The sequence below is a fragment of the Equus przewalskii genome, chromosome 1, assembly GCF_037783145.1.
Source record: "Equus przewalskii isolate Varuska chromosome 1, EquPr2, whole genome shotgun sequence".
Taxonomy (NCBI): Eukaryota; Metazoa; Chordata; class Mammalia; order Perissodactyla; family Equidae; genus Equus; species Equus przewalskii.
In genome coordinates, this window is record NC_091831.1 from 11304079 (window position 1) to 11330035 (window position 25957).

Sequence of the window (25957 nt, forward strand, 5' to 3'; positions counted from 1 at the left end):
CAGTTTATATCATGTAACTTGGTCAGGAATGTGACCATAAAATCCATTGGTATTTGAATAGCAGTGGTTTTTAAAGACAAAAATACGAACAGCTTTAATGTTTTCTTTGAGACATTCTCAATTACGAATATTCGATTGGCTCAAGATCAAAAGCCCCTCGTTGTTAGCACTTGGGAAAGCCCACCACCTCACCAGCAAGGATACCTTCCATAAAGAAAATAAATTGAGAATACAAATGTGAAATTTAATAGCTGTTCCACCAGTAATTGACATTCTCTAAGACGTCACTAAGAAAATACTCAAGCGCGTGTGTGCCCCGAGTCTCATTAGTTCCATATGATAAATGCTCCATGCTTATGCAAGCCGCTGAAAGATTTTTATATTTAGTTCTGGAATTTCCCTCGCTACACCCCTTCACCAGATGCCGTGTGCTAATCCCCTATTTACACATTTAGGCTGACGCTGGGCAAACCCCTGGGGGAAGGTTGCTTTGGGCAAGTGGTCATGGCTGAAGCAGTGGGAATCGACAAAGAGAAGCCCAAGGAAGCAGTCACTGTGGCCGTGAAGATGTTGAAAGGTGAGTGGGGTGGGGGGATACGGCAGGCTGGGGGGAGGGTGGAAAGTCTTATCAAGAATGTTCCTTTTGTGGCATGTGAACTCTATCATGGCAGGGGGTCAGAGATCACATAGTTGACCCAGGGGTTGAGAAGTTTTCAGTATAAATCAGCATCTTGGACAGACTATTTATCTTGAGCTGTGTGCACTTATAAAAAAGAAAAGCTGGTTTTGTTAGGAAGCGGCAGCCTTCTAGACCTAGTCTTCGACTCCGTGTGGGTCACTGTGATTCTTCCTTTTCTTTATATTTGTCTGTGCTTAGAAGGTATCAAGTCGCAGATCACTGATTGATTTAGATGAGTGTTGGTGCAATGGATTCCAGACCCAGACCTTAATTTAAAAATAAAGGAAAATTGGCATTTTGGAGGGAGCAAGGCGGCATAGGGAGAGGAAGCCGCACCTTCTCTTTGCAAGAGGGACAAAGCAGAAATGACACTGGTCTGGGAGAGTCAGCTAAAAGGGATCTACCAGGATTGGCGCTGGGGCAGAACCTTCTGGAACATGTAAACAATTACCCCAAGATATAAACGTTGAGTGGCATTTGTGGGAGTCGGAACATTTATTTCTGCATTAACCTTCCAGCCCTGCTTCATGCCTGTGTCCAGGGAGCTTGAAGAACTTTTAACCATTAACTTCTTTTTCTCGCAGTATTCTTTTATGAGAAGAGTTACAGGGAACGGTCACATTATAAATCCTGTTGTAGGGATCGGAGAAAGGACATCCCAAGCTGAGTTTTTCCCACGTGTCGGAACAGAGTGGTCTGTTCCTGGGACGTGGGGTGCCTGACACGTTGCAGGTGCTCTGGGAGTTACGCTTTTTCTTTATTTCATGCATTCTCGTGGGGGCGGTCATCATGTCCATCCTGGAGGGGAAGTCGCGGGTGGAAATAGTCAAAAAGATGTTGATTGTTTTTAGCTATTGATCTGAATGACTCCCAGGGAAAGCTAGGGTGTTTTGAGCTGCTCCCCACCTAGAGGTTTGATGCCAGGGAGGACTGTGGGCTCTCTCCCCATGCATCTCAGCTCCCCCAACAGGGACAGCCACCTGGCTCGTGTCCTGCGTGGCCTGGGCCTGCCGCGTGTGCCCTCCTGTTGGCAGATGTGCTGGGCCGTGTGAGGAAGGCCCAGACTTTGGAGTCTCATGGTGGACCTTCTGATTTGGGCTATGAGCTCAGGGTTACCTGCGGATATTGCAGAAAGGGAGGTCTCGCGATCTGTCTCTGTGGTTATGCCCAGGCTGGCCTTCCCTCAGAACAGAGAAGGACATTAGCCCCAGAGCCCTTGTGAAGTGTCCTTTTTAAAGCCAGCAGGGGGCTCAGAGCCTGGGGGAGAACACCCTGAGCGGTGAGACCACTCATGTGCCCCCTCTCCCACACAGTAGGAACTCGGTCCTCCAAGTGCCTCAGTATAGACTTTACACTCCAGTCCATTGTACTGCTCTTCCTTTTGTGAAACTAAAGAGCGTTTTGCAACATGGCTTGTATCCATACCCTTATTCCCTTTTTTTGGTAAGTCCAGATTTTTCTGTATGGAGATAGCTTGAAGGGGGCACATGGGGAAGAGTCTTCTCCCTTTTTAGAAGCTAACTGTGAGCCCATGTTTGCAGGACCAAAGCCATTCTTGCTTGAAATTTTAGAGTAGAAGTTTATAAAACTTGTATTTTTTGGGGATGAGAATCACAGCCCACTTTGAGAAGCCTATAGAAGGCATGGAACCTTGCCTGCTCAAAATGCATGTGCACACACAGTTTTGTGCACAGTTACAGGTGCCCCCTGAACCCATCTGGGAATGCTCTAAGGGCTACAAGGGCTGGGGTTTGCGGCCCTGGGTCTGGAGAATTCTGTGCTGATATGATGCCCACAGCCGCCACCTCCTCTCCGGATATCCCCACCATTGCTTTTGGGCGCCATGAAGTTTGATGTGGTTTTCTCAGGCACCTTAGATCTGCCAGAGGATGGAATAATTTCACAATACCCCCACGTTGGTGAGATTTGCTGGAAAAGAAGTGGGCTTAGCATCAGAGGCCTATGTTCTAGTCCTGACTGTTGACCCTGTTGACCCCAAATTAGCTGTTTGACACGGACCAGGGCAATTCCCTGTCTGGGCCTTTGCCCCGTCACCAATAAAATGAGGGAGATGATTTGGGAAGTCTTTTCTGGTTCTAAAATTCAATTTCATGCTGTTTCAACGAAGTTTTCAGCAACTAACAGTGGCAGCTGATGGGTTAGAGGAAACGAACTGATTTTTAATTTACCTAATGCTCGTAGATGATGCCACGGAGAAGGACCTTTCTGATCTGGTGTCAGAGATGGAGATGATGAAAATGATTGGAAAACACAAAAACATCATAAATCTCCTTGGAGCCTGTACTCAGGATGGTGAGTAGGAGGGAAAAATGCTTTCATTCAAATAATCCATGGCTCAATGTTAGCAGCATTTTAGAGATGGTGGGACTTTCGGATCTTGCTCCTAGGGCGCCTGAAGTGCGTGTTGAAAGTTCTCTTTAAAATTCCCTTAGGAGGATGTTCCCAGCCATGAACACAAAAGGTACTTTGTAACTATACATAGGGGACTGGGCCAAAGTGAGCACTGGGTGACTTTGGATGAGGGTCTCTTAGAGTCCCGCTGGTTTTAGGTCATAGCCTGGAGGGTGTCTGGAAAAACCAGTCTCCTTATGTTTTTGTTTTATAAGTGTTAAGAGAGATTTCTCAAAATAGGGTACTATGTTTTGGTTGACAAAATAGAGGTTGAGGAAGCCGTGTCCTGCTGTGGACAGCACGTGGCTGGGCTCCTGAGAGTAGCTTAAAAAAGGAGAAAGTGGTACGAAGGGACGCCTTATCTTCCTTAGGGGAGAGAGACCCCTGGGTTCTCTCACTGAAGAGCTCACTGGCCCTTTGGGAATCAGCTTGACGATAATTAATAAACTTGAAAATGCCTATATTTCTGCCTCAGCAATTTCTCTTTTAGGTCTATACCAGCAGTCTGGAGCCTTTTTTCTGTCAAGGGTGATGGTGAATGTTTTCGGTTTTGTGGGCCTTATGGTCTTGGTGGTAACCATGCATCTCTGCTGTCGTAGTGAGAAAGTAGCCACAGACAATACGGACCTGGCCGTGTGCCAGTGAAACTAATGACAAAGACAGGCAGAGGGCAGGACTTGGCCCGAGGGCTGTGCTTCTCCAGCCCCTGGTCTGTACCACAGAGAAGTGGTTGCATGTGTGGCTAAGGAGACGTGCGCAGGAATGTTCATTGCACACTGTTTTGACTCAAACCTGGAAGCAACATAAATGCCCATGAGTATACGGGCTAGATCAATAAACTGTGGTGTATTTGTATGATAGAATATAGGTAGCTGTTAAAAATGAATGCTCTAGGTTTATTTTTATCAGTCTGACTGGCTTCCACAAGGATAATATGTAGGGGAAAAATGATTCAGGGCTATATCTTTATTATTTGTTTATGTGACTAAAAATAATATATTGTTTATTGATACGTATGTTTTGGTAAAATAGTTAAAATGGGAGTGACGGGAAGGATGCTCCCTGTGTCTCTGTTCTATTTCTTAGACTTTTGAGACTATCTTGACCAAGTGTTGGTTATCATTTTGAGGAGATTAGAATGTAGGTGTTTTATTTTTGTGTATGATTTTCTGTATGTTTAAATAACAGGAAAAAATACTAGGTTGTAATAACTAACACTTCTTTGTTGAACTGGCTGAAGGCAGATCCTGGGTTTGCTGCCTTAGTGAGCTTGTCTTCTCCATCCACAGGACCACTCTACGTCATAGTTGAGTATGCCTCGAAGGGTAACCTCCGTGAGTACCTCCGAGCCCGGAGGCCGCCTGGGATGGAGTACTCCTATGACATTAACCGCGTTCCCGAGGAGCAGATGACTTTCAAAGACTTGGTGTCATGCACCTACCAGCTGGCCAGAGGCATGGAGTACCTGGCTTCCCAAAAAGTGAGTCCTTCACATTCTCCTCGGTTGGGTGGCTTCCAGTTAAAAATGGCTTTGGAGACAACAGGCAGTTTGGACATGCTCATTTGCTAAATCAAGTCCTTGCGTGTCTTTGACAACTTGGAAAATATTTACTGCATTCTTCACATTAGGGTTTAACGAACTCTTTAAAAGCCAAAGTGGCCTCATAAACCTACAGTGACACTGCAGAGAGCAGAAAAGATACCTCTTTGCTGAGACAGGGCTGGGTGTGACCCTCCTGGGTTTCAGTTCTCCAGGTAGAGAAGAGCTTAGCAGGTTGTTAAGGGGGCGCTGCCTTTAATTTTGGTGATTTTTTGGCTTTCTTCGTTTCGTGGTTATTGAATTTTTGGACATAGACTTTGAGTGTTGTGTTTACATTTTGAGTTTGAAATGGCTTCAAATAGTCGAAAGATCAGGCAAAAGGATATTTTAGTAACATGGAGTCCTGGGTGTTATCTGAGTTTATTTTGTCTCCTTTGGCGGGGTAACCCACTGCGGTTACAAGTTGGCCAGGGCCCCTGAGGTGAAGCGCCTGCATTCCAAGCATGCCACGTGCAATGGAACTTTAAGCATCTGAGTTATTCTGAAAGCAGTTAGACAGGTGCCCAGATGTCCTCTGGGGCTTTTTGGATGACCCAGGACACCTTTCCTTAGCCCACACTCGGGGAGGGGGAGGTGTCGACCTACCTCCTCGGGTGGAGGTGTGGTCTGTTTCTACCTGTGGTGGAGCTTGATGGAGCACCAGGAATTCCTCAGGTCCCCAAAGAAGTGAGTGCCTCCGGTGCGTGTGGACCCTCTGTCACCTGTGGGCCTGGGCTGGGTTGTGACCATGCCAGTGCCTCGATGAGTGAGGCAGCCCCTGTCACATCACACAGTGTGTAGGGATGTGGGGGTGGGGACGAGGGGGCGTGGTTACGCCTCAGCCCCTGTTGTCTGTGGTCACCCACATAGGAACGTGGCCAGAGCGACCACATGTTCTGTTTTTGTTTTCTTTTGTTTTTCATTTTCAAGAGAGTCCAGAGTTTAAGCCTTTTTCAGATATTTTTCCTCCAAAATCTCCCTGCAAACCTTTGCAAAAAAAAGGGTATAGATTTTAGGAAACTAAAACACAGTTTAGAGTTCTGCGGTGATGGGCATGTGCACGCACACAGGGGAGTTTGCCAATTGAAAAGTGTTTGGCATGAGGAAACAATCAGATCCAGAATGTGGGACATTTGACAAGACATTGCTTCAAAATGTCAACGTTATGAGAGACAAAAATGCTGGCAAGACAGTTCCAGATTAAAGGAGGCTTAAGAGATATGGCAATGAAACGTGCATGTGTGATCCTGGATTGCGTCCTGCTTGGGCTGGGAGGTGGGGGGACGGCTTCCATAAAGGACATCTATGAACAATTGAAGTTTGAATATGGACTGTATACAGGCACATCTCGGAGATATTACGGGTTCAGATCCGGACCACCACAATAAAGCAAATACTGCAATAAAGCAAGTCACACGAAGTTTTTTGTTTCCCGGTGTGTGTAAAAGTTATGTTTATGCTATACTGTAGTCTATTAAGTGCGATAGCATTATGTCTAAAAAAATGTACATACCTTAATTAAAAAGTACTTTATGGCTAAAAAATGCTAACCGTCATCTGAGCCTTCAGCGAGTCATAACCTTTTTGCTGGTGGAGGATCTCGCCTCGATGTTGATGGCTGCTCACTGATCAGGGTGGCGGCTGCTGAAGATTGGGGTGGCTGTGGCAATTTCTTAAACTAAGACAACAATGAAATTTGCCACATCAATTGACTCTTCCTTTCATGAACCATTTTTCTGTAGCGATGCTGTTTGATCACATTGTATCCGCAATGGAATTTCTTTCAAAATTGGAGTTAAGCTCCTCAAACCCTGCCACTGCTTTATCAACTAAGTTTATGTAATATTCTAAATTCTTTGTTGTCATTTCAGTAATTTTCACAGCATCTTCACCGAAAGTAGATTCTATCTCAAGAAACCCCTTTCTTTGCTCCTCCGTAAGTTTGATCATGAGATGGCAGTGGCTCAGTCACATCTTCGGGCTCCACTTCTAATGCTAGTTCTCTTGCTGTTTCTACCACATCTCCAGTTACTTCCTCCACTGAAGTCTTGAACCCTCAAAGTCATCCATGAGGGTTGGAATCAGCTTCTTCCAAATGCCCGTCAGTGTTGGTATTTTGGCCTGTTCCCATGAACTATGAATGTTCTTGTCCTTTCCAGAAGGTTTTCAATTGACTTTGCCCAGATCCATCAGAGGAATCACTATCTATGGCAGCTATAGCCTTCTGAAATGTCTTTCTTACATAATAGGACTTGAAAGTACAAATTACTCCTTGATCCATGGACTGCAGAATGGTGGTTGTGTTAGCAGGCATGAAAACATTAATCTCATTGTACATCTCCATCAGATCTTTTGAGTGACCAGGTGCATTGTCAATAAGTGTAATATTTTGAAAGGAATCTTTTTTTCTAAGCACTAGGTCTCAACAGTGGGCTTAAAATGTTTAGTAAACCATGTTGTAGACAGATGTGCTGTCATCCAGGCTTTGTTGTTCCCTTTACAGAGCACAGGCAGAGTAGATTTAGCATCATTCTTAAGGGCCCTGGGATTTTCGGAATGCTCAATGAGAAGTGGCTTCAATTTAAAGTCACCAGCTACGTTAGCCCCTAACAAGAGAGTCAGCCCGTCCTTTGAAGCTTTGGACCCAGGCATTGACTTCTCCTCTCTAGCTGGGAAAGTCCTAGATGGCTGCTTCTCCCAAAAGAAGGCTGCTTCCTCTATACTGAAAATCTGTTGTTTGGTGTAGCTGCCTTCATGAGTTATCTTAGCTGGCTCTTCCGGAGAACTTGCCGCAGCTTCTGCATCAGCACCTGCTGCTTCACTTTGCTCTTTTATCTTATGGAGACGGCTTCTTTCCTTACACCTCATGAGCCAACCTCTTCTAGCATCACACTTCTCTTCTGCAGCCTCCTCTCCTCTCTCAGCCTTCATAGAATTGAAGAGAGTTAGGGCCTTGCTCTGGATTAGGCTTTGGCTTCAGGGAACGTTGTGGCTGGTTTGATTTCTATCCAGACCCTAAATAAAACTTTCTCCATGTCAGCAGTAAGGCTGTTTCACTGTCTTATCATTCGTGTGTTCAATGGAGTAGCACTTTTAATTTCCTTCAAGAACTTTTCTTTTGCAGTCACAACTTGACTAACTGTTTGGCACGAGAGGCCTAGCTTTTGGCCTGTCTTGGCTTTTGACGTGCCTTCCTCACTAAGCTTAGTCGTTTCTAGCTTTTGATTTAAAGTGAGAGCCATGTGACTCTTGCTTTCGCTTGAACACTTAGAAACCACTGTAGGGTTATTAATTGGCCTAATTTCAATACTGTTGTGTCTCAGGGAAGAGGGGAGGCCAAGCGGAGAGAGAGAGATGGAGGAGCAGTGAGAACACAGAACACTTAGAGATTGAGTTCGCTGTCTTATAAGGGCACGGTTCTTGGTGCCCCATAACAACGATAATAGTAACATCAAAGATTGCTTATCACAAGTCACCATAACATACATAATAATGATGAAAAAGTTTGAAATGCTGTTGGAAAAATAGTGCCAATAGACTTTGCTCAATACAGGATTGCCACAAACTGTCAGTCTGTTTAAAGAAAAAAAAGCACAATAAAATGAGGTATGTGTGTATTAGATAATATGACTGTATCAGTGTTAAATTTGGGGAGTGATGATAGTGGTATTGTGTTAAGGTAGGCGATATGTGCTCAAGTATTTAGATGTGAAGTGTCACTGAGGTCTGCAACTCACTCTTAAATGATTTAGGCATAGACAGTATGTGCACACATTTGTCTTTATGGGGAGGTTAGGTGTGGAGAAAAGAGCAAATAAGCATAACCTGTGAATCTGGCAAATAGGGACATCCATTGTCCTATTTCACCTTTCCTGTAACTGAAATGTTCTTAAATAAAACACTGCAGAGTGTGGCCTGTCTGCAGGCCACCTGTTGTGACCCTCTGGTCTCGGTCGCTCTGCCCTCCCTCTGTGAGAGAGGGGGAAGCATCTTTTGGACTCGGCAGGGTGCTGCTACTAATACAAAAGTGGTAGGAGGCTGGCCTGGTCAGTTTATTAATCCTTTAATGAAGATTCCTGAGCATTCCTTATTCCAATGCCCCTGCCCTAAGTTGAGGTGGCCGGGATGGACATAGTCTTTGACCTCTTGGAGCAGGAACCATGGGTGACAGCAGAAGAGATCAACAGTAAATGTGGAAATAAAAATAAGTATGTGAGAAGCTGAGAAGCATGCTGTGGAGGAAATAGTATGGGTCAGGAGCAGTGGTGATTGGGGCGCTTAGGGAGGGGAGGTGGCAGGTGGGCACAGGGATCAGCTGTGCAGAGATTCTAGGGAGGGAAACGGCATGTGGAGAGGAGAGAGTGAGATGTGGCCGGAGACAGGCAAGCCCTGCTTCTTCAGGGCCCTGCAGGCCCAGCAAGGACTCTGGACCACACCCTCGGCATGTTGGGAAGCCACGGAGGGGAGTCAGGTGATCAGGTTTGTGCTCCAGGGATCGCTCTTGCAGCCGATCACACGATGGGTTGGAAGCGCTGAGCCCTGTGAAGGGCAGTGGTGGTTTGGGCCAGAGTTATTGGCTGCAGAGAGACTCGAGAGGTAGATTGATCTTGGATATATTTTGCTGTCGGGATAGTTAATGGATTGATTAGATATGGGAGGAAGAGAAAGAAGGATCAAGGATTTCCAGCTTGAGAAGTTGGCTGATGATGTGGTTTACCAGAATGAGTAAGACTTTGGGAGGAGGTTGGGGGAGAAGATGAAGGGAACAGATTTTGGTGGCAAATCAAGGGGCACTTTGAATATGTCTGAGAGTCATTCAGGGGCAGGCGTGGACCAGGAAGCTGCAGGCTGCAGCTCAGCTCTGAGAGCTGGGCTACACCCTGGGCGCCTGCAAAGGAAGGTGTAATTTCAAGCCATGGATGAGGACATGGTGGGGGAGTAGGCAGAGAAGAGGGGAAATAGAAGCAGGCAGTCAAACCCCAAGAAAACTCTCACATCTGGAGATTGGCCAAAAGCGCAGGAAGTGGCAGTAGAGGCTGACACACGCTCAGAGAGACAGGAGGAAACCCAGGATGCGGTTCACGGAGAAGCTTCGGGAAGACGGGAGTGCTCGGCTGTGTGTCATTCTGCTCAGAATGAGGAGACAAGAGAGGGCGGTGGATCTGGCTCCTGGAGCCAGTGATGGTCCCCTCAGTGTGCCCCAGCCCTGAGGGCACTGAGAGCCTGCCTGTCTTGGAGCTGCTCCACATGGTGGAGAAAGAACTAAGAATCAGATGAACTTTGCGAAACAGGGTGAATGAATACGTTTTAGAATGACAGACTGAAAATACTTTTATTAATAGTTGTGATGACGGTTTTCGTTATTACTAATCACTACCACTTTTTGAGAGCTTAAGGTCTGCCAGGCACGGGGCAGGCATTTTACATACAGTATTGTCCGTAACCTCAGCACAACTCTGAAATAGGTGTGATTATATCCCTGTCTCATGGATAAGGATGCTGAGGACTGTTAGGAAGTGCCAGGAAAGCTTTGAGCCCAGATGTGTCTGAGTCACCGTCCTCGTTTCCGAGGTGGGGACTTACAGGTCTACAGAGTGAAGTGGCTGGTCCAAGATGTGGCCTTTTGGTTTTCCATCCACTCGTCCCACTCCCAGCGTCTCCTGCTCTCAGGTAATCCCTCCTCTCCCTGGACCAAGGGGAGGACCGCTGAGATGCCCTGTGTCTCTGACGCAGGATGGGGCAGCCTGAGTGTGTTTCCTTCGGGCATTGCAGGGCTCCATTACCCCAGCTGACAGCCACCTGCAATTAAGGACCTAAAACAAGTTTGAAGTGGTAGATGAAGATCTTAAGAATGGTCCCCTTGGGAGGAATCTGCTTCCAAAAATGGAGGGCTTGTTCCTGAGGGTGGAGAATAAAGTAGGGAAAGGATCAGATCCTGGCCTCCCCCACCCGCTCCCTCAGTGGGTAGTGATGAGCTTGTTAGAGACCCACTAAAGGAGCTGTCGAGTGACATCTCTAGCTCCTTGCTGATGGCATGTGATGATGACTTCAGCTCAATAAACATTTGCTGGGTCGGGCTGTACTCCGTGCTGGGAATGTAGAGAGGAACACACAGACCCTGTCCTCAGCAGCTTGCACCTGTGTGTGCATGGGGCCGACAAGTAAACGCCCTGGTGTATACAGTAATACAATTAGATATTGGGGTATTTGAGCCTTATACAAGTTTTTAAAGCCTTGCTATTTTTGGTTCAAAGTACACTCATTTTTCTTTTTATCAGTTAAACCTCCAGGGTGTTAAACCTGAGCTGGTGTTTTTGGTTTTTTTAAAGCAAGCCCCAGCTCCCTCATCTGTAAAATGGGTACAATAATACCCATCTCATAGGTTGCCATGGGAATTTAATGCGATCAGCTGTGCACAGGCCCCCTGCACACTGTCTGGGTCATAGGGGTGTTAGTCTTTCTTCCCTTGGTGACCCATTGCCCTTCAGCTATAAAGAAATGCCGTACCGAACAGTCCAGGACTGTAATGTCAAATGGCCAGCCGTCTGTGCTGGAGAAGAACTCAGATTTCTGCTGATGATGGGAATTTGGCTTGACTTTAATTATTTTCTTTTTCTTGGGTGTTGGTTCCAAGTCACTTCTTGTTCAGCCCAGAGGGTGGGCTTCGGTCTTTCCTGGCACCCTGGGATGTGGGATGGGGGTGCTAGAGTCTGGCTTTCGCTGAGAAGGTGGTGGAGGTGGCTGTTGTGTATCTGTCCGAGCTGAGCCCTGATGTGTGGTCGGAGCACAGCGCGTGAGAAGCCAGATTCTTCTGACCACACGGCTTGCCAGACACAGAGCTCGCGTCAGCAGGGAGCACACACCGCCGAAGAGTTTGGCCCGGGGCTTGGAAGTTCAATTTGAAAAGGCCTCCAAAACCGGGGAACGCGGCTCCCGCCCCGGCCGGTCCCTGGGCGGTTTCTGGGAGCTCTCGAATTTCCTGCTTCCAGTTTGGCCAGGCACAGGCCTGCTGTGGGGCTTTCCTGCTTTCCCACTTCTGTTCTTGGCCCATCCAGGGGGCCGCAGGAGCATAGGAAAACAAGGAATAGTTGGGGGGTGGGCAGGAAAAAAATTACTAACTTATTCTTCTGCGAGTGTTTGGCTCCCCTCTCATTTTGTGGAGGGCCTCTCTAAAATCAGCCACGCGTCTCCTTGTCGATGGATGCCTAGGACTCTCTCCATGTGATAGTGACCTTTGCCAGGAACCTGTGTACCAGTGTGTGCCTAGGGATGTTTGCTTGCTTCTTTATACCTTACCTCTTTCAAAAACAGGGGGTGATGATTTGGGACACTAATTACGATGGAGCATGATAAAATCTTGGTATATTAAAATGCAACGAAAATACTTAGACTGGCTTACAAAAGCATATCCTTTGTGAAGAGGAAAGACAGAAGTGATAATAACTAGACCTTTCTGAGACCAAAGAGTTGGTGTTAGGACTACAGATGAGCTGTCCTGTGGGGGGCATCTGAGCCTCTAGCCCCCGTGTGTGTGGCAGACACAGGGCGAGGCAAGCCTTCTGTGGGCCAGGTGTCGTGCTAGGACTGGCCTGAGACTGTGGATGGACAGGCATTGGCTGTGATATAAGCCAGGAAAGGACATGGTTGGTTCTCAGATACACAGTTCATGGCAAGTGTAGAAGACAAAGTGGGGCTGAGTCTGGAAGCCTGGAGACCTGTTAGGCAGGGAGTGTGGCCGTCTGCAGGACTGGCTGGGTGGGGACAGTGATGACATCCTGGACTAAGCAGTTAGCAGTGGGAACAGAGCAGCGTGGACAGTTGGAGGGGGTTTTTGGGGGTTGAAATCAACAGAACTTGGGAGGAGTATGTAAAGAATTCTGGTGTATACTTCTGCCTGAGAGAGACCAAGAGGATAAAAATTAGGGAAGTAAAGACCTTGAATTTGAGGTGCCAAAGGGATGTCAATGTGGAAATGTCCCATAGCCTGTTGAAAATGAGAACATGGGTCCCAGGAGAGAGGTCAGCATAGAGAGAGGACTTTGCAAATCTTTTGTATGTATCTAAGAATTGAAGCTATGAGGGTGAATGGAAATATATGAAATTAATGGGACAATTCCTCTATTTTGAGGGATAGAGGAAGAGAAGAGCTAGCCAAGGAATCTGAGAGGGTGGGGAGAGAGGGAGAGAGTGAGCCAAGAGAAGGGATGCGGTAGAACTCAGTGGTGGGACAGTTTTCAAAAATGAGCAAGAAATTAACAGTGTTCAGAACTGCAGAGAGGAAAAAATGAGGTGTTAGGAAAGGTCGTTTGGGTCTGACAGAAGGTTCTTGATGAACTTTAGGAGAGGGAGGGGTAGATACAGGTTGCAGCGTTTGAGGAGTCACCAGGAGGTGAAGGAGTGATGCTGGAGTTCAACCAGCTCTTCTGAAAGTTGGGCTGTAGAGGGCAGGAGAACAAGTGTTGAGATAAAAGATTTTAGGATTATCCAACACAGACCTCGTATGAAGGATGCCAGTGGTGTTGGTCAACTGCAAATAAAGAAGAATATGGAATGACTGGAGCTCTGGTTTTTTAATTTATTTGTAATTAGAAAAGAAGTACCAGTTTTCGACTTAAGATGTATTTTCTGATGGCATTATAAGAAGTATGTTTCCTTTTGATTCTTGAAGCATTTTGAAATGTGTTCTTTCTCCATTTCAGTGTATTCATCGAGATTTAGCAGCCAGAAATGTTTTGGTAACAGAAAACAATGTGATGAAAATAGCAGACTTTGGACTGGCCAGAGATATCAACAATATAGACTATTACAAAAAGACCACAAATGTAAGTCTATGGCAGGAAGAGGGGTGGAGTGGGGTGGTGTGGAATGTTCTAGATGAAAGACAATAGATGCTTAGAGCTGGAAGGACTGATGAGGGCTCATTCCTCTGCCTTGCATTCCTGTTCTTTTGCCTTGTTCTGTGCAAACTTCTCAATAAGCAAATTTAGGCTATGTTTGAGATACTTTTAGTAAATGTGAAATAGTCTTACATATAGAATAATCAGCAGCCTCTAGGATCTTTATAAAACTCTTTGTCAGAACTTTCCTAGTAAGGATTAGAACTTGGGAGTTTCTGGGTTAACTTTTGCCTGGAAGTTGGTTGGAGTGTGTCTGTGTGCTAGGGAGATGGATGATAATGAGAATCCAAGGAAATGGCATTTTATTAATGTCCCCAGATCTGTGCTCCCCCATTGTGTAGAGTCTCAGTTGGGGCTTATTTCTCCTCTAATGACTGACCAGTGAAAACCATTTGTGTCAGCTCATAAAATAAGCAAGCAGGTCACAACCGTGTTGAGCCTGCTAAAGTAAACTGGTTTTAATATATTGGTTTTTGCATTTCTTCCACACTTGCAGGGGCGACTTCCGGTCAAGTGGATGGCTCCAGAAGCCCTTTTTGATAGAGTATACACCCATCAGAGTGATGTGTAAGTAACTCCCTTGTCTCTGGCTTCTCCATCGGGTTGAGTTGCAAAAATATTGTACATTCTTCCCCTTCCTTCCTTCTTTGGTGCCTGCTGCATTTCACACATTCATAGAAGGTTCAGGAGCCGGCCTTAGAAAGAACGGATTTTATGGTAGGCTGGTAACCAATGCTCTGTTACTAATCTGCCTGGCTTCAAAGCGCACGGGAGGTGGAACCACTAACCTCCTCCTGCCAGAGCGGAAGTCCCCTCTTGGACTTATTCACGAGACACAGCTACAAAGCTGCTATCTACTTTGCCAAGCTGTTGGCATGTTCTTTGCTGCCTTAAAACAGGAATCCTGAACCTTTCCCTAATAGAGGGTGGTTTAGTCCTATTTCCCCCACCCCAGGTTTGTCCTCGTGGGGGAGGGCGAGTGTGACATGGTCTGCTCAGAGGATCTCGCAGGGGCTGCTTGCTCGGTTTGTTGAAAAAATTCTGACCTTGTCCTAACATCCTTGATAACGTTATAGAAATACAGTGAAAACTATATAATATTTACATAATGATATACTTATATAAAAGAGATAAAAATACTCTCAGGGTCAGGCTTCAACTGGTATTTTAGAATTTTAGATTTAGAAATTTGGTTGAAAGATGTTACCACTGTGGGAAGCTGGGTAAAAGGTAGAGAGGATATTTCTGTACTGTTTTTGTAAGTTCCTGTGTGTCTATAATTATTCCAAAATAAAAAGTTAAAAAAAAAAAATCAGTTGAGCTATTTTTCTTTGCATGAGCGGGAGGATTTCTAGGGTGGGCATTGATTCCATGCTCTCTCAGTGGTCCTCTTCAGCAATCCTAGAAGGAAGGCGTTATGAGTCCCATTTTTGCAACGAGCAAACTTCCTCTGCATGCTGCTGCCTTTCCTCTGCACAAAAGTGGGGACAGTTTCATTTCTGAAACTCGCCCTAATAGAGTCAGGAAGGGCGTTTTCCCAAAGCCACAGCGACATAGGTCAGTGCAGGATCCTCTGCTTGACTATCCCAAGAACTGTGGGTCTCCTGCACGAGGCTCAGAAAGTCCACCTGTGGGTCTCTGCAAAGTCAGGGATAATAGTTGTATGAAACTGTCTGGGACACAGAATTCTTCCATCCTGACTGATCCCAGCCTGGTGCTGATTCCCTTCTTGACCTTAGTGAGTCACTCACCTTTTGTGCCCTCAGATGCTCCACTGGCCGCATTGGGCAGCTGTACCTCGCAGAGTTAGCTTGCTGGCCTTATTCTGTCCCCTGCCCATACTGGTCGTTCACAGCGCTGGGGTCAGGCACGTAGGCCAGTGGAAGAGTTGGACAGGAACATAAAGAGCTTTGAAGCTTAGGAGTTGAGATCTTCATGTTGCTAATACTGTATTTAAGATGAACAACTTTGAGAGTGATGGAGAGACAGCAACCACCCAAATCTCCACCAAAAAGAGAAAAAGAGTGATGATGGTTTACCTTTTTGTCGGTTGATAGAAAATTCCATCGGGACATCCCCACTTTGTCCTCATTTTGGGATGCTCCCTGGGGCAGGAAGGGGCATGTAGGTGACCTGCAGGAGAGCTCAGCTCATTTGTCTTTGAACCTAAGAAGTGAGGGGGCGTTTATTTTCTTAACCGGGTCTGTTTAGGTTTCCGTGGTTCAGACGGGTGAGTGATGCTGTGCTTTCTCCCTTCTTTGCAGCTGGTCCTTCGGGGTGTTGATGTGGGAGATCTTCACTTTAGGGGGCTCGCCTTACCCAGGGATTCCCGTGGAGGAACTTTTTAAGCTGCTTAAGGAAGGACACAGGATGGATAAGCCGGCAAACTGCACCAACGAACTGTAAGGGCCGTTGTCTCTCCTGATACCGCAGTAGACCCACCGCCCCGGTGACGCTTCTGCCTTCTGTCGCTTTTCTGAGGCCCCTGATCTTCCAAACATGCTCTAAGAAGAATTGCTGAAACTTTCAGGGCTCAGTCACAGAACTGAGATAGACAGCTGCACTGACAGCCATGACTGTCCAAAAGAGAGATCATTCTGAGGTGTATGGTGTGAGCAGGGCTCACAGAGGACGTTGGGCTGCCCGGCCCAGGGCTTCCGACGTCGCAGAGCAAGCAGGGTGGTCTTCCTGGACCACTGTGTGGTGCCTTGCTGTTGTCTCCTCGGAGTAACAGGAAGACACCTCTGGCCTTCCCTCACCCGCAGGCTAGAAGGCCGGGGGGCTGCCCTCGCAGAGTGTAGGATTAAAGCACCACCATGGCCTTTCCTCACTGGTTGTGCCTGGCTCCAGCAGACCGAGTGCAGTGTGGGTGCTTCTGCAGCTTCTGTGACCATTGATAATTGCTGTCACAGATTGCCCTCAACCACATTTCCTCGGAGTGAATGAGTCAGTGTCTGGTTCCCTATATTTTACCCATATTTTAGCGCAGAGATTAAAAATTTGTCCAGGTGCCGTCCTTAGAGCACCAGATCTACCTATAAAACCATGAGCTGGTTTCTAGAAAAACCAACCCCGCACTTTAAGTGGAATTATGTTGTGTTTGTGACACGCGTCTTGTGCAGTAAAATCAGTTCTTTGAAGAGGAGCCTCTCCTCCCAGCCCCCCAGGATTAACTAAGGAGAGTGATTGTCCCGGAGACTACAGTCTATTGTGTGTCACTTCATGGGGATTATATAGCAATAATCCCATGAGTGCTTTTCGGTGTACAGTGGACCTCTGATGAATGGCCACATTTTATAGTATATTATATAAAGGCATTTATTGTGTTCCTTGTCATTCCTATTGCTTTTCCTAATACAGAGGGTCTGTCGAAACCCATTGTCAAGATAAGGCCTGGGAACCTGGACCCATCCAAGAGTTAATCAGGAAGTTAATGTGCTGCCCAGGGATGGAGGATTAATTCATAAAACCCTTACCTTAAACTTGTGGTTTTCAAACTTCATTTTTTTAAACTAAGGAACCTTTGTCCACTGGAATCATTCAAACAAAACCCAAAGTGTCAGGCAGATAAAAATAGAGCTGCCCTGGTCTAGGCTGGGCTGTGTGGGAAGACCAGAGACCTGCCTGCTCGTATGTGGCTCTTTGTGCAGCATCCAAAAGTGCCATAAAGTGTGATACCACTTGATAATGACGCTGCTGAGGGGCTCCCAGAAGTCATCAGGGAAAGCATAAAGAAGTGTCTTTCCTGGTGGCATAGATACCTTCCTAAGACATTTTGCGTAAAGTGATTTGTAAATTAAAGTGCCCTTCAGAGGAGCCAAGCAGTGAATCTTTTGGGAAAGTGAGTAACCACCTCCTAATTTAGTTGCTTGGAAAGTTCTAATACGTTTTTGTAATTTAGGATGTATCTCCACATTGCCTGTTAAAACTGGCTTACTCACCGGGGGAATCCATTTCTTCCAGGTACATGATGATGAGGGACTGTTGGCACGCAGTGCCCTCCCAGAGGCCGACGTTCAAGCAGTTGGTGGAAGACTTGGACCGAATTCTCACTCTCACGACCAATGAGGTAAGACCTCCTTCCCGGAGCTCGTGGTCCTTGCTCGGGAGACCAGTGCGGCTTTGTAAATGCAGCCTCCCCTGCTGGAGTCTGTGGTCTAGTTTATCATTTTTCCACAGGGGTCAGACAGAGTTAAACTATGTGTTCCTCCCAAATCTTGATTTTTCTCAGAACTGTATTTTGAGAGTTCTGACTCATGAAACCGAAGACTGAGGGCCCTACTTGAGGCCACCCCTCACTGTGGCTTTTGGGTGGCGGGTCCAGGGTGTGTGTGGGGGGGGGGGGGGGAGTGTGGGGAGAGGAAAGAATTGTCCAACTGCAGCGTTTGGGTTTGCCTCGGGAGGAGCTTGGGTTTACGTGCTGGTGGGCTTGTGGGCCTGGTGGTCAGTGTGAGAGCTGCTAGTGTCCCGTAGCTGATGGGCTGGTTTGCATGCTGTGAAGTTCTCCAGTTCTAGCTTCCGATAACACAGAACACAGTCATACGTGGGCCTGTCTGGTAATGGCGTGTGGCTTGTGGTCTCCATCTGTGTGTATGTAAACGTACACACAGTTTCCTATAATGAATGACTTATATGATTTTCAAGTGAAAACCTGTACTTTTCGTTAAAATGCTTATTTTCTATAAAATGTTTATAATCTATACCAACCAAAGAAACACTCTCTGTCACTCACTTTCCGAATTCACTTTAAGATGCAGACAGAGTGGTCTCTGTGGTCATGGAAAGAGTCTGATCTGAGCAGGAGAGGTGATAAACCCATCAAGGCCAGAAAAAACCCACGATAGAGAGAAACTGTTAGTGAATGAATTTGTGATATTTAATGAAGTTGCAGTGCAGCGTTCCTTCAAACAGAAAAAAAACCCCACAATTGTCTTAACAACAACAAAAAAGGTTAAAAACACCCAAATATTCTAGAAGGAAAGTAATGCATTTATTTTTAGATAATACATTTAATAGTTTTTAGAGTGATTTTTTAAAAAAAATAGTGAAATGCTGGGATGTGAAGCCTTCAGCCAGCAACATGATCTTGTGCGTCTGACTGCGGCTGATAAGGGAGCAATCGCATTTAAATGAATACAGCTGACCTTCAGAAGTTGAAAGGAAAAGGAACAGTTTAAGGGAAAAAAAACAACTTTCTTCTCCTGCCAAAATTGTTGTTTCCAGTATAAGTTCTTTTAACCCTAGACTTGGAATTCACTGACATCCCTACTTTTTCCCTATCAGATCTGAACATTTATGGCTTCGTTTAGGAACTGGGAAAAGCACTAAAGTCCCATTTTAATGATCCTCTGTCTGTGCTCGCTGCTATTTATTTATATATTTACATTTAAAGTGCGCCCGTTCAGACTGAAATTTACATCCAGTATCCTAAAATGAAAAAGCAGAATGCCATATTGTCTAACGGATATAAAAATCGAAGTTTCTTTCCTTCTGAAAATCATTACCATATGCTCGAGAAAAATGGTTCCATTTAGGACAAAATTTCATTTTTATCATTGTAAGCAAAAAGTTCTCTTTTGATGTGGTGGGCGTGTTTGTCTCCAGTTGTGTGGTTAATGCCGATGTTGTTGAAACTGACACATCCCCCATTCTCGGGTAGGGACTCTTTCTCTTGCCAACCCTGGTGATGAATTATAGTGGGGTTTTTTTTTTTTTTTTCTGTCTTTTAAAATGTATACTTGCCAACGTTCTGTGGGCTCTTTTCTGATAACGCTGAGGCTGGTTGTGCTGTGGTCTGCAGTTTTTGGCCCCTCTCAGCAAAACCACGTGTCATAGAATAGTTATTGGCTTCTGGGCCTGTGAGCAAGGCTGCCCCAGTGTGCCAGCTCAGTCGAACCATTGAGACTCAGAAGTCCCCCCGTTTAGAAACGTTGCATCATTTCAGAGCAGGGGTCTGCAAACCTTTTGCGTAAAGGACCAGTCAGTAAATATTTAGCTTTGCGGGCCATCCTGTTTCTGTTGCAACAACTCAACTCTGCCGTTAGGTCAGAAAGCAGCCACAGATAGCATGCGAATGACTATGTCTGTGTTCTGGATAAAACTTGATGGACCCTAAAATTTTAATTTTATGTAAATTTTATATAATTTTAATGCCATGAGATATTATTCTTCCTTAGATTTTTTTCCGACCATTTAAAAATGTTAAAAACCATTCTTAGGGGCTGGCCCGGTGGCATAGTGTTTAAGTTCATGCACGCCATGTGGGTGGCCTGGGGTTCGCTGGTTCCAATCTCGGGTGCAGACCTAGCACTGCTCGTCAAGCCACACTGTGGTGGCATCCCACATAAAATGGAGGAAGATTGGCACAGCTGTTAGCTGAGTGACAATCTTCCTCACAAAAAACAAACAAAACAAACAAAAAACCAAAAACCATTCTTAGCTCCTGGGCCATACAAGAACAGGCAGTGGGTTCTTGCCCTGTCATAAGTCTGAGGAAATGGATGGAAATGGGCCGTCTCTTCTCTGACAGCAACACCAACAGTTGCTTTAGGAAGCAGAATAGCCCTTTTTGAATTTCAAACTTTCAAAACTTTGAAACTTAACCTCTCTTTTCCTAGACTTTTCTTTAACAGCCCATTATGGATTTAACATACACGAGCACATCCAAGCCTTTTTTGAACCTTGTTTATATTTTCAACTCAGAGAGCTTCTGAGAGTAATGAATCACATTTGTGAAATTACCTGCTGAATGAAGACGTATTCCCCTTAAATTATCCTGGAAACTACAATAGTCAAATGTCATTCGTAAAACAAATATTCGTGGTCTCAGTTATTTAAAGGGGTCTTGGGAATTCACAACACGTTAGGTTTTTTTCTTTTGCTGGGGCTCAGATTGGAACCCTGTGCTCTAGTGAGAAGGCGCATAGCAAGCAGGTCATTTGTGCAAGTGGAGTTGACCACCCAGCGCCTACTGTCCACCTAGGTTTTAGCATTCCCTACCTGCCAATCATTTGTTCGTGACGGGTTGTGAAAGAAAACTTAAGGGCAGCCTCGAGTTAATAGAGTTGGAATCTCAAGGAGGTCTTTGTGGGAGCCGGGGTGGGCTGGGTCTCTGAACCTTGAAGGGGTTCCCCCGTGCCATCCCAACTCCAAAATCAACATCTCAAGAGCCTGTGTTTGAAATAAAAGTCTTCTCTTCCCTTCTTTCAGGAATACTTGGACCTCAGTCAGCCTCTCGAACCGTATTCACCTTGTTATCCTGACCCAAGATGAAATAAAACGTCTCTCTTCCCTTCTTTCAGGAATACTTGGACCTCAGTCAGCCTCTCGAACAGTATTCTCCTAGTTACCCTGACACAAGGAGTTCATGTTCTTCAGGAGATGATTCTGTTTTCTTGTGTTACGACCCATGCCTTCCTCAGTATCCACATATAAACGGCAGTGTTAAAACATGAATGCGCTTGTCTGCCTGTCCCCAGATAGGACAGCACCAGGAACCTAGCTACACTGAGCAAGGAGGCATGCCTCCTTGTATATATGGATGTCTCCGCTTGTATATATGGATCAGAGGAGTAAATAATTGGAAAAGTAATCGGCACACATGTAAAGAATTTATACAGTTGGAAACTTGTAATCTTCACCAGGAGAAGAAGAATGTTTCTGGGGCAATGGACTTCCATGGGCCACCACGTGCCCGTGACCCCCTGTGGGTACTGGCTGTGGACCAGCCGGACTCAAGGCGAACATATGTTCTGCCTTTCTTGTGAATTTTGTAATAATTGGAGAAAATATATGTCAGCACACACTTACAGAGCACAATTGCAGTATATAGGTGCTGGATGTATGTAAATATATTCAAATTATGTATAAATATATATTATATATTTACGAGGAATTATTTTTTGTATTGATTTTAATGGATGTCTCAATGCACCTAGAAAATTGGTCTCTCTTTTTTTAATAGCTATTTGCTAAATGCTGTTCTTACACAGAATCTCTTAATTTTCACCAAGCAGAGGTGGAAAAATACTTTTGCTTTCAGGGAAAATGGTATAACATTAATTTATTAATGAATTGGTAATATACAAAACAATTAATCATTTATAGTTTTTTTTTTGTAATTTAAGTGGCATTTCTATGCAGGCAGTGCATCAGACTAGTTAATCTATTGCTCGGACTTAACTAGTTGTCAGATCCATTGAAAAGAGAAATATTTACAGGATATGACTAATTTGGTTAAAGGAAATTTTGATATATTTGTGTTTAAACTCTGCTGTCAGATAATTCTTCTTAAAACCCGTAAATGCCCATATTTGAAGAACCCATTTATAAGAAGGTGTTTTGTTTGGATGCATAGCTCTGTCATTGGGCCCATGTAACAGTTAACTGGACTCTCCAAGACAAATGGTACCAGCATCCTCTTAAAAAGATGCCTTAATCCATTCCTTGAGGATGGACCTTAGTTGAGATGATAGCAGAATGTACTTCTCTCTGGCAGCTGGCCTTCTGCCTCTGAGTTGAACATTAATCAGATTAGCCTGTATTCTCTTCATTGAATTTTGATAATGGCTTCCAGATTCGTTGGCAATAGAGGAGCCTTTTAGGATCTTCACGTCTCATCATAGAAAATTGAAACACTGAGTTGTTCTGCTGATAGTTTTGGGGATCCTTCCATCTTTTTAAGGGATTGCTTCCGTCTGATTCTGGCAGGACCTCACCAAAAGATCTGGCCTAATACCAACGTCAGACAAAATGTCGTCATGTTGTCCGTTCTGTATTAAAGTATTGTGTTTTGCTTTCGGAACACCTATTCACTTTGTTATAGCCATGCAACATGAATGCAGATTACACTGATTTTACGTGTTACGAAATTGGAGAAAGTATTTAATAAAACCTGTTAATTTTTATACTGACAATAAAAATGTTTCTACAGATATTAATGTTAACAAGACAAAATAAATGTCATGCAGCTTATTTTTTTAATAATCGTGTCTTACCAAATGGTTTCATGTACTCCGAGGTGTTGACTCAGTGCTGTCTGGTGTGATGGCACAAAAGGAAGGTTTGTTGTTTGCTACAAACAGGTCACTTGCCAGAGGGGTTGGCCGGGACCAGCAGTCCCGGGGAAAGGTGGATCCAATGGAAAATCAGAAGAGGTTGGTTCAAGCCCTGGTTCAGTTCCTTCCTGGGCCCCAGGGGAGTCTGTCTCCTTTCTGGGTCCTAGCTGCTCCCAGAGGAGCAAATGAGGAATGGCGTGGGAGAGAGCTTTGGGAATGGGGCAGTGTTCTAAGGATGAGGGGTCCTGAGGGGAGATGTTCAGAAGATCTGGACACTGGGGACCTTGAAACCTTTTAGGCTGACTTTCTTGTGATGTACAGAGTAGACTTTCCTTCAAAATTTCAACAAGACAGCGTGCACACGTTTAAAGTAATTTTACTTATTTCTATGCCTCCAAGAATTTGGGGAGGGAAATGGCATTTTGCCTGTTAGCAAGTGCAAATCTGTGACACTTAAGGTTTCATTACATCTGCTTGCTAGCCTCAGCACCAGGAAAGGCAGAAGAAACAGCGTGGTTTCTCCCAAATTTCAGCCATGCTCTCAGAGCCTCACGTGGCCATTGGTTACAAGGTGCCATCACGGGGCTTCGTTGTGTTTGACACCTTCAGTGGTGGAACAAGGGTCTCCCCAGGCATCAGGAGAGTGGCCTGCAGTCCTGGTTCTGCATTTGTCGACATCCTGTGCTACCATTTCTTATCAGTAGCACAGGGTTATAATCCCACAAAAGAGTGGGATTACAAGATGTGTGAAAGCAGCCTTCAACCGTATGGTGGAGGATGATGATCCTGCAGCCCTCCGGGCGTCTCCACGAGTGGGATCCCCTCGGCCAGGTTGGAGGAAGGACTTGCTGGTGCTGCAGCTGTGTTTAAAGCAGGGCTCCACGTCCGTGCCAGTTCTTCTCTGAAGATCCAATGATGCATGTTCTATACTTTGGAGACTAAAGGGGTAGTTTATGGCTTTTTATTAGACAATGTAGATTATAATCCTATGCTAGCTGTTGGCCCTTTTAGAATTATTTTGTGAGATTTGTCATCAAGGGAAAGAAGGCAGGATACGGTCCATGAGAAGGATAGGAAATACTTCTATTTTGAGACCAGCCCCAATTAAACAGACACAGGCAGGGCTTGATAAGAATCCTGGAGCTTTTAAAGCCTTTCTTTCACCCCTAGACCTAAGGAAAGCAATGGCAATTAGTTGAACCACAATGTGATTGTTATTGAGACACGAGTTCAGTTCATTTGCTAAGAACCGAGAGTCGCAGGCGTCTTGGTGGAGAAGGGATAGTGCCTGGCCCTGCTGTCTCCGAGTGAGAAGGGCGGGTGCAAGAGGCTACCTCTCAGTCCAGCTCCTGGGGGCCTCAGGCAGGATGGGGAAGACAGAGGAGCAGGGTAGAGAGGTAGGGCTTCCAGAAGAGCTCAGTGGATTCCCTTGGGACAGGGTGCCCGTATCCACAGCTCGGCCTCTCCATCCTTCCTGACGTCAGGGATCTTGCCTCCACCAGATCTTATGGGAAGTTCCTTGATCCCACACACAGGGAACGAAAACGTGCAGTTACAGTAAAACATCTGGCAGACTTGAACAGCTGTGGATTGGGGACTCCACCACTATTCTGGAAACAAAGAGTTGGGCTGCTGGCTTGTACTGTATAGTTGAGGCTCTAGAAGGGTGGGGTGCAGAGGGCTCTGCTATTGCAGATCAGGAACTTGAGGCTTGGCTTGAGGTTCCTGAGGGTCACGTGACTGGGAAATAGACTGAAAAGATGAGACTGCAGCCTTACGCAGAACAGGAGAAAGATGATGGATGGTGGATTGGGATGGAATTGGCTTGGTTTGTTTCTGAGAGCTGAGAGATGTTGGGCAGGTCATGGATTCTGACTGGACCTTCATTTCCTCAATTGTAAAACTGGCTATCACCAGCCTCATGGTCTCACCATGAGGGCTCTAGGAGCTTAGCTCAGCTCTGGTAGACTATACTCAATAAATGTTAGTTTTCTTCTTCCTGAGAATTTCTTTTGTGTGTGTTTGTGATTTTTTTTTATGTATATTCACAAGGTTATGCAACCATCACCATCATCTAATTCCAGAACATTGTCATCGCTCCAAAAAGAAGCCCTGTATCAATTAGCAGTCACTTCCTGTTTCCTCCGCCGCCCCCCCCTGCCCCCGCACCCCAGACCTGGCACCCACCCGTCTGCTTTCTATCTATGGATTTGCCTATTCCAGCCATAAATGGAATCGTCAATATATGGCCTTTTGTGTCTGGCTGCTTTCACTTAGCATAATGTTTTCAAGATTCATCCATATTCTAGCGTGTCTCAGTACTCGTTCCTTTTTTATTGCCAAGTCATATTCAATTGTGTGGATATAGAACACAGTTTGTTTATCCATCTATCAGTTGATGGACATTTTAGTTGTTTCCACTTTTTGACTATTAAGAATAGGGCTGCTAGGAACATTCACATACAAGTTTTTGTGTAGTCATATATTTTCATTTCTCTTACGTATAAACCTAGCAGTGGAATTGTTGGGTCATGTGGTAACTCTGTGTTTAACCTTTTGAGGAACTGCCAGACTTTTTTCCAAAGCAGTTACACTATTTTACATTCCCACTAGCAATATATGAGCGTTCCAATTTCTCCATACCCTCACCAACACTTGTCATTATCCATATTTTTTATTATAGCCATTCTAGTGGATGTGGTGTGTTTTCCTAAGAAGTTAATAGCCAAGGAGATACCATTCAGATCATGAATCCATAACACCTTATGGATTTTCTAGAACAAGATAATTTCAATTAATTGGCCTGGCTATGGCACTTATAAAATGGCTGAGATAGCTAAGAGGCCTCCTTAGAGCCTCATGGTGTGGAGGGGCTGAGAAATTGATCAATTCCATCTCTTTCCTCTTGGCTGAGAAAGAAAGAAAGCGCTGCCACTTGATGCAAAGGGATGGAGATTCTTTCTGGCTGGAATCCTGGGTGCGTCTCTACCCCTGTGTCCCCACTGTTACGCCAAATGAAGTCTAGCGAGCTTGAGCCATCCAGTGGAACTGATTAATGCACCATTATTTATGTATGCACGCCATCCCTCCTCCAGCCTGCGTTTTGATGTTATTTATTTTCTGATGTTTTTAAAGATGAAAGCAAAGTTTATCTTCTCTCACATTTCATTCCCAGGAAGCCTTGAAGTGACTTGGCTGGCAGGGACTGCAGAAACCTTCCATGTCTTAAGTGACATTCTGGAAAGGGGCCCTTCATGTGTCCTCTTTTCCCCAGGGTTTCCGGGGTTTTGATGGGCTCTTCAAAATTGCCTCTGAGTCCTATCTCAGAGCCCAC

The 25957-nt window shown here is 45.3% G+C and overlaps 1 protein-coding gene across 35 annotated transcripts in view; it reads left to right on the forward strand.

The window, feature by feature from the left end:
- Positions 1-22526, forward strand: part of FGFR2 (fibroblast growth factor receptor 2) — a 103036-nt gene extending 80510 nt beyond the window's left edge. For 23 of the 35 annotated variants that reach the window (XM_070582938.1, XM_008514131.2, XM_070582812.1 and 20 more), the window contains 8 exons: positions 456-577; positions 2882-2992; positions 4381-4571; positions 13370-13492; positions 14064-14134; positions 15832-15969; positions 17531-17636; positions 20869-22526. In XM_070582938.1, the coding sequence (XP_070439039.1) occupies positions 456-577; positions 2882-2992; positions 4381-4571; positions 13370-13492; positions 14064-14134; positions 15832-15969; positions 17531-17636; positions 20869-21021 (1015 nt within the window). In that variant the 3' untranslated portion in view covers positions 21022-22526. Of the gene's footprint in view, positions 1-455; positions 578-2881; positions 2993-4380; positions 4572-13369; positions 13493-14063; positions 14135-15831; positions 15970-17530; positions 17637-20776 lie in introns of all 35 variants that reach the window. The other 12 variants (XM_070583187.1, XM_070583229.1, XM_070584284.1 and 9 more) reach the window with 1 other exon arrangement.
- Positions 22527-25957: the final 3431 nt, after the last annotated feature.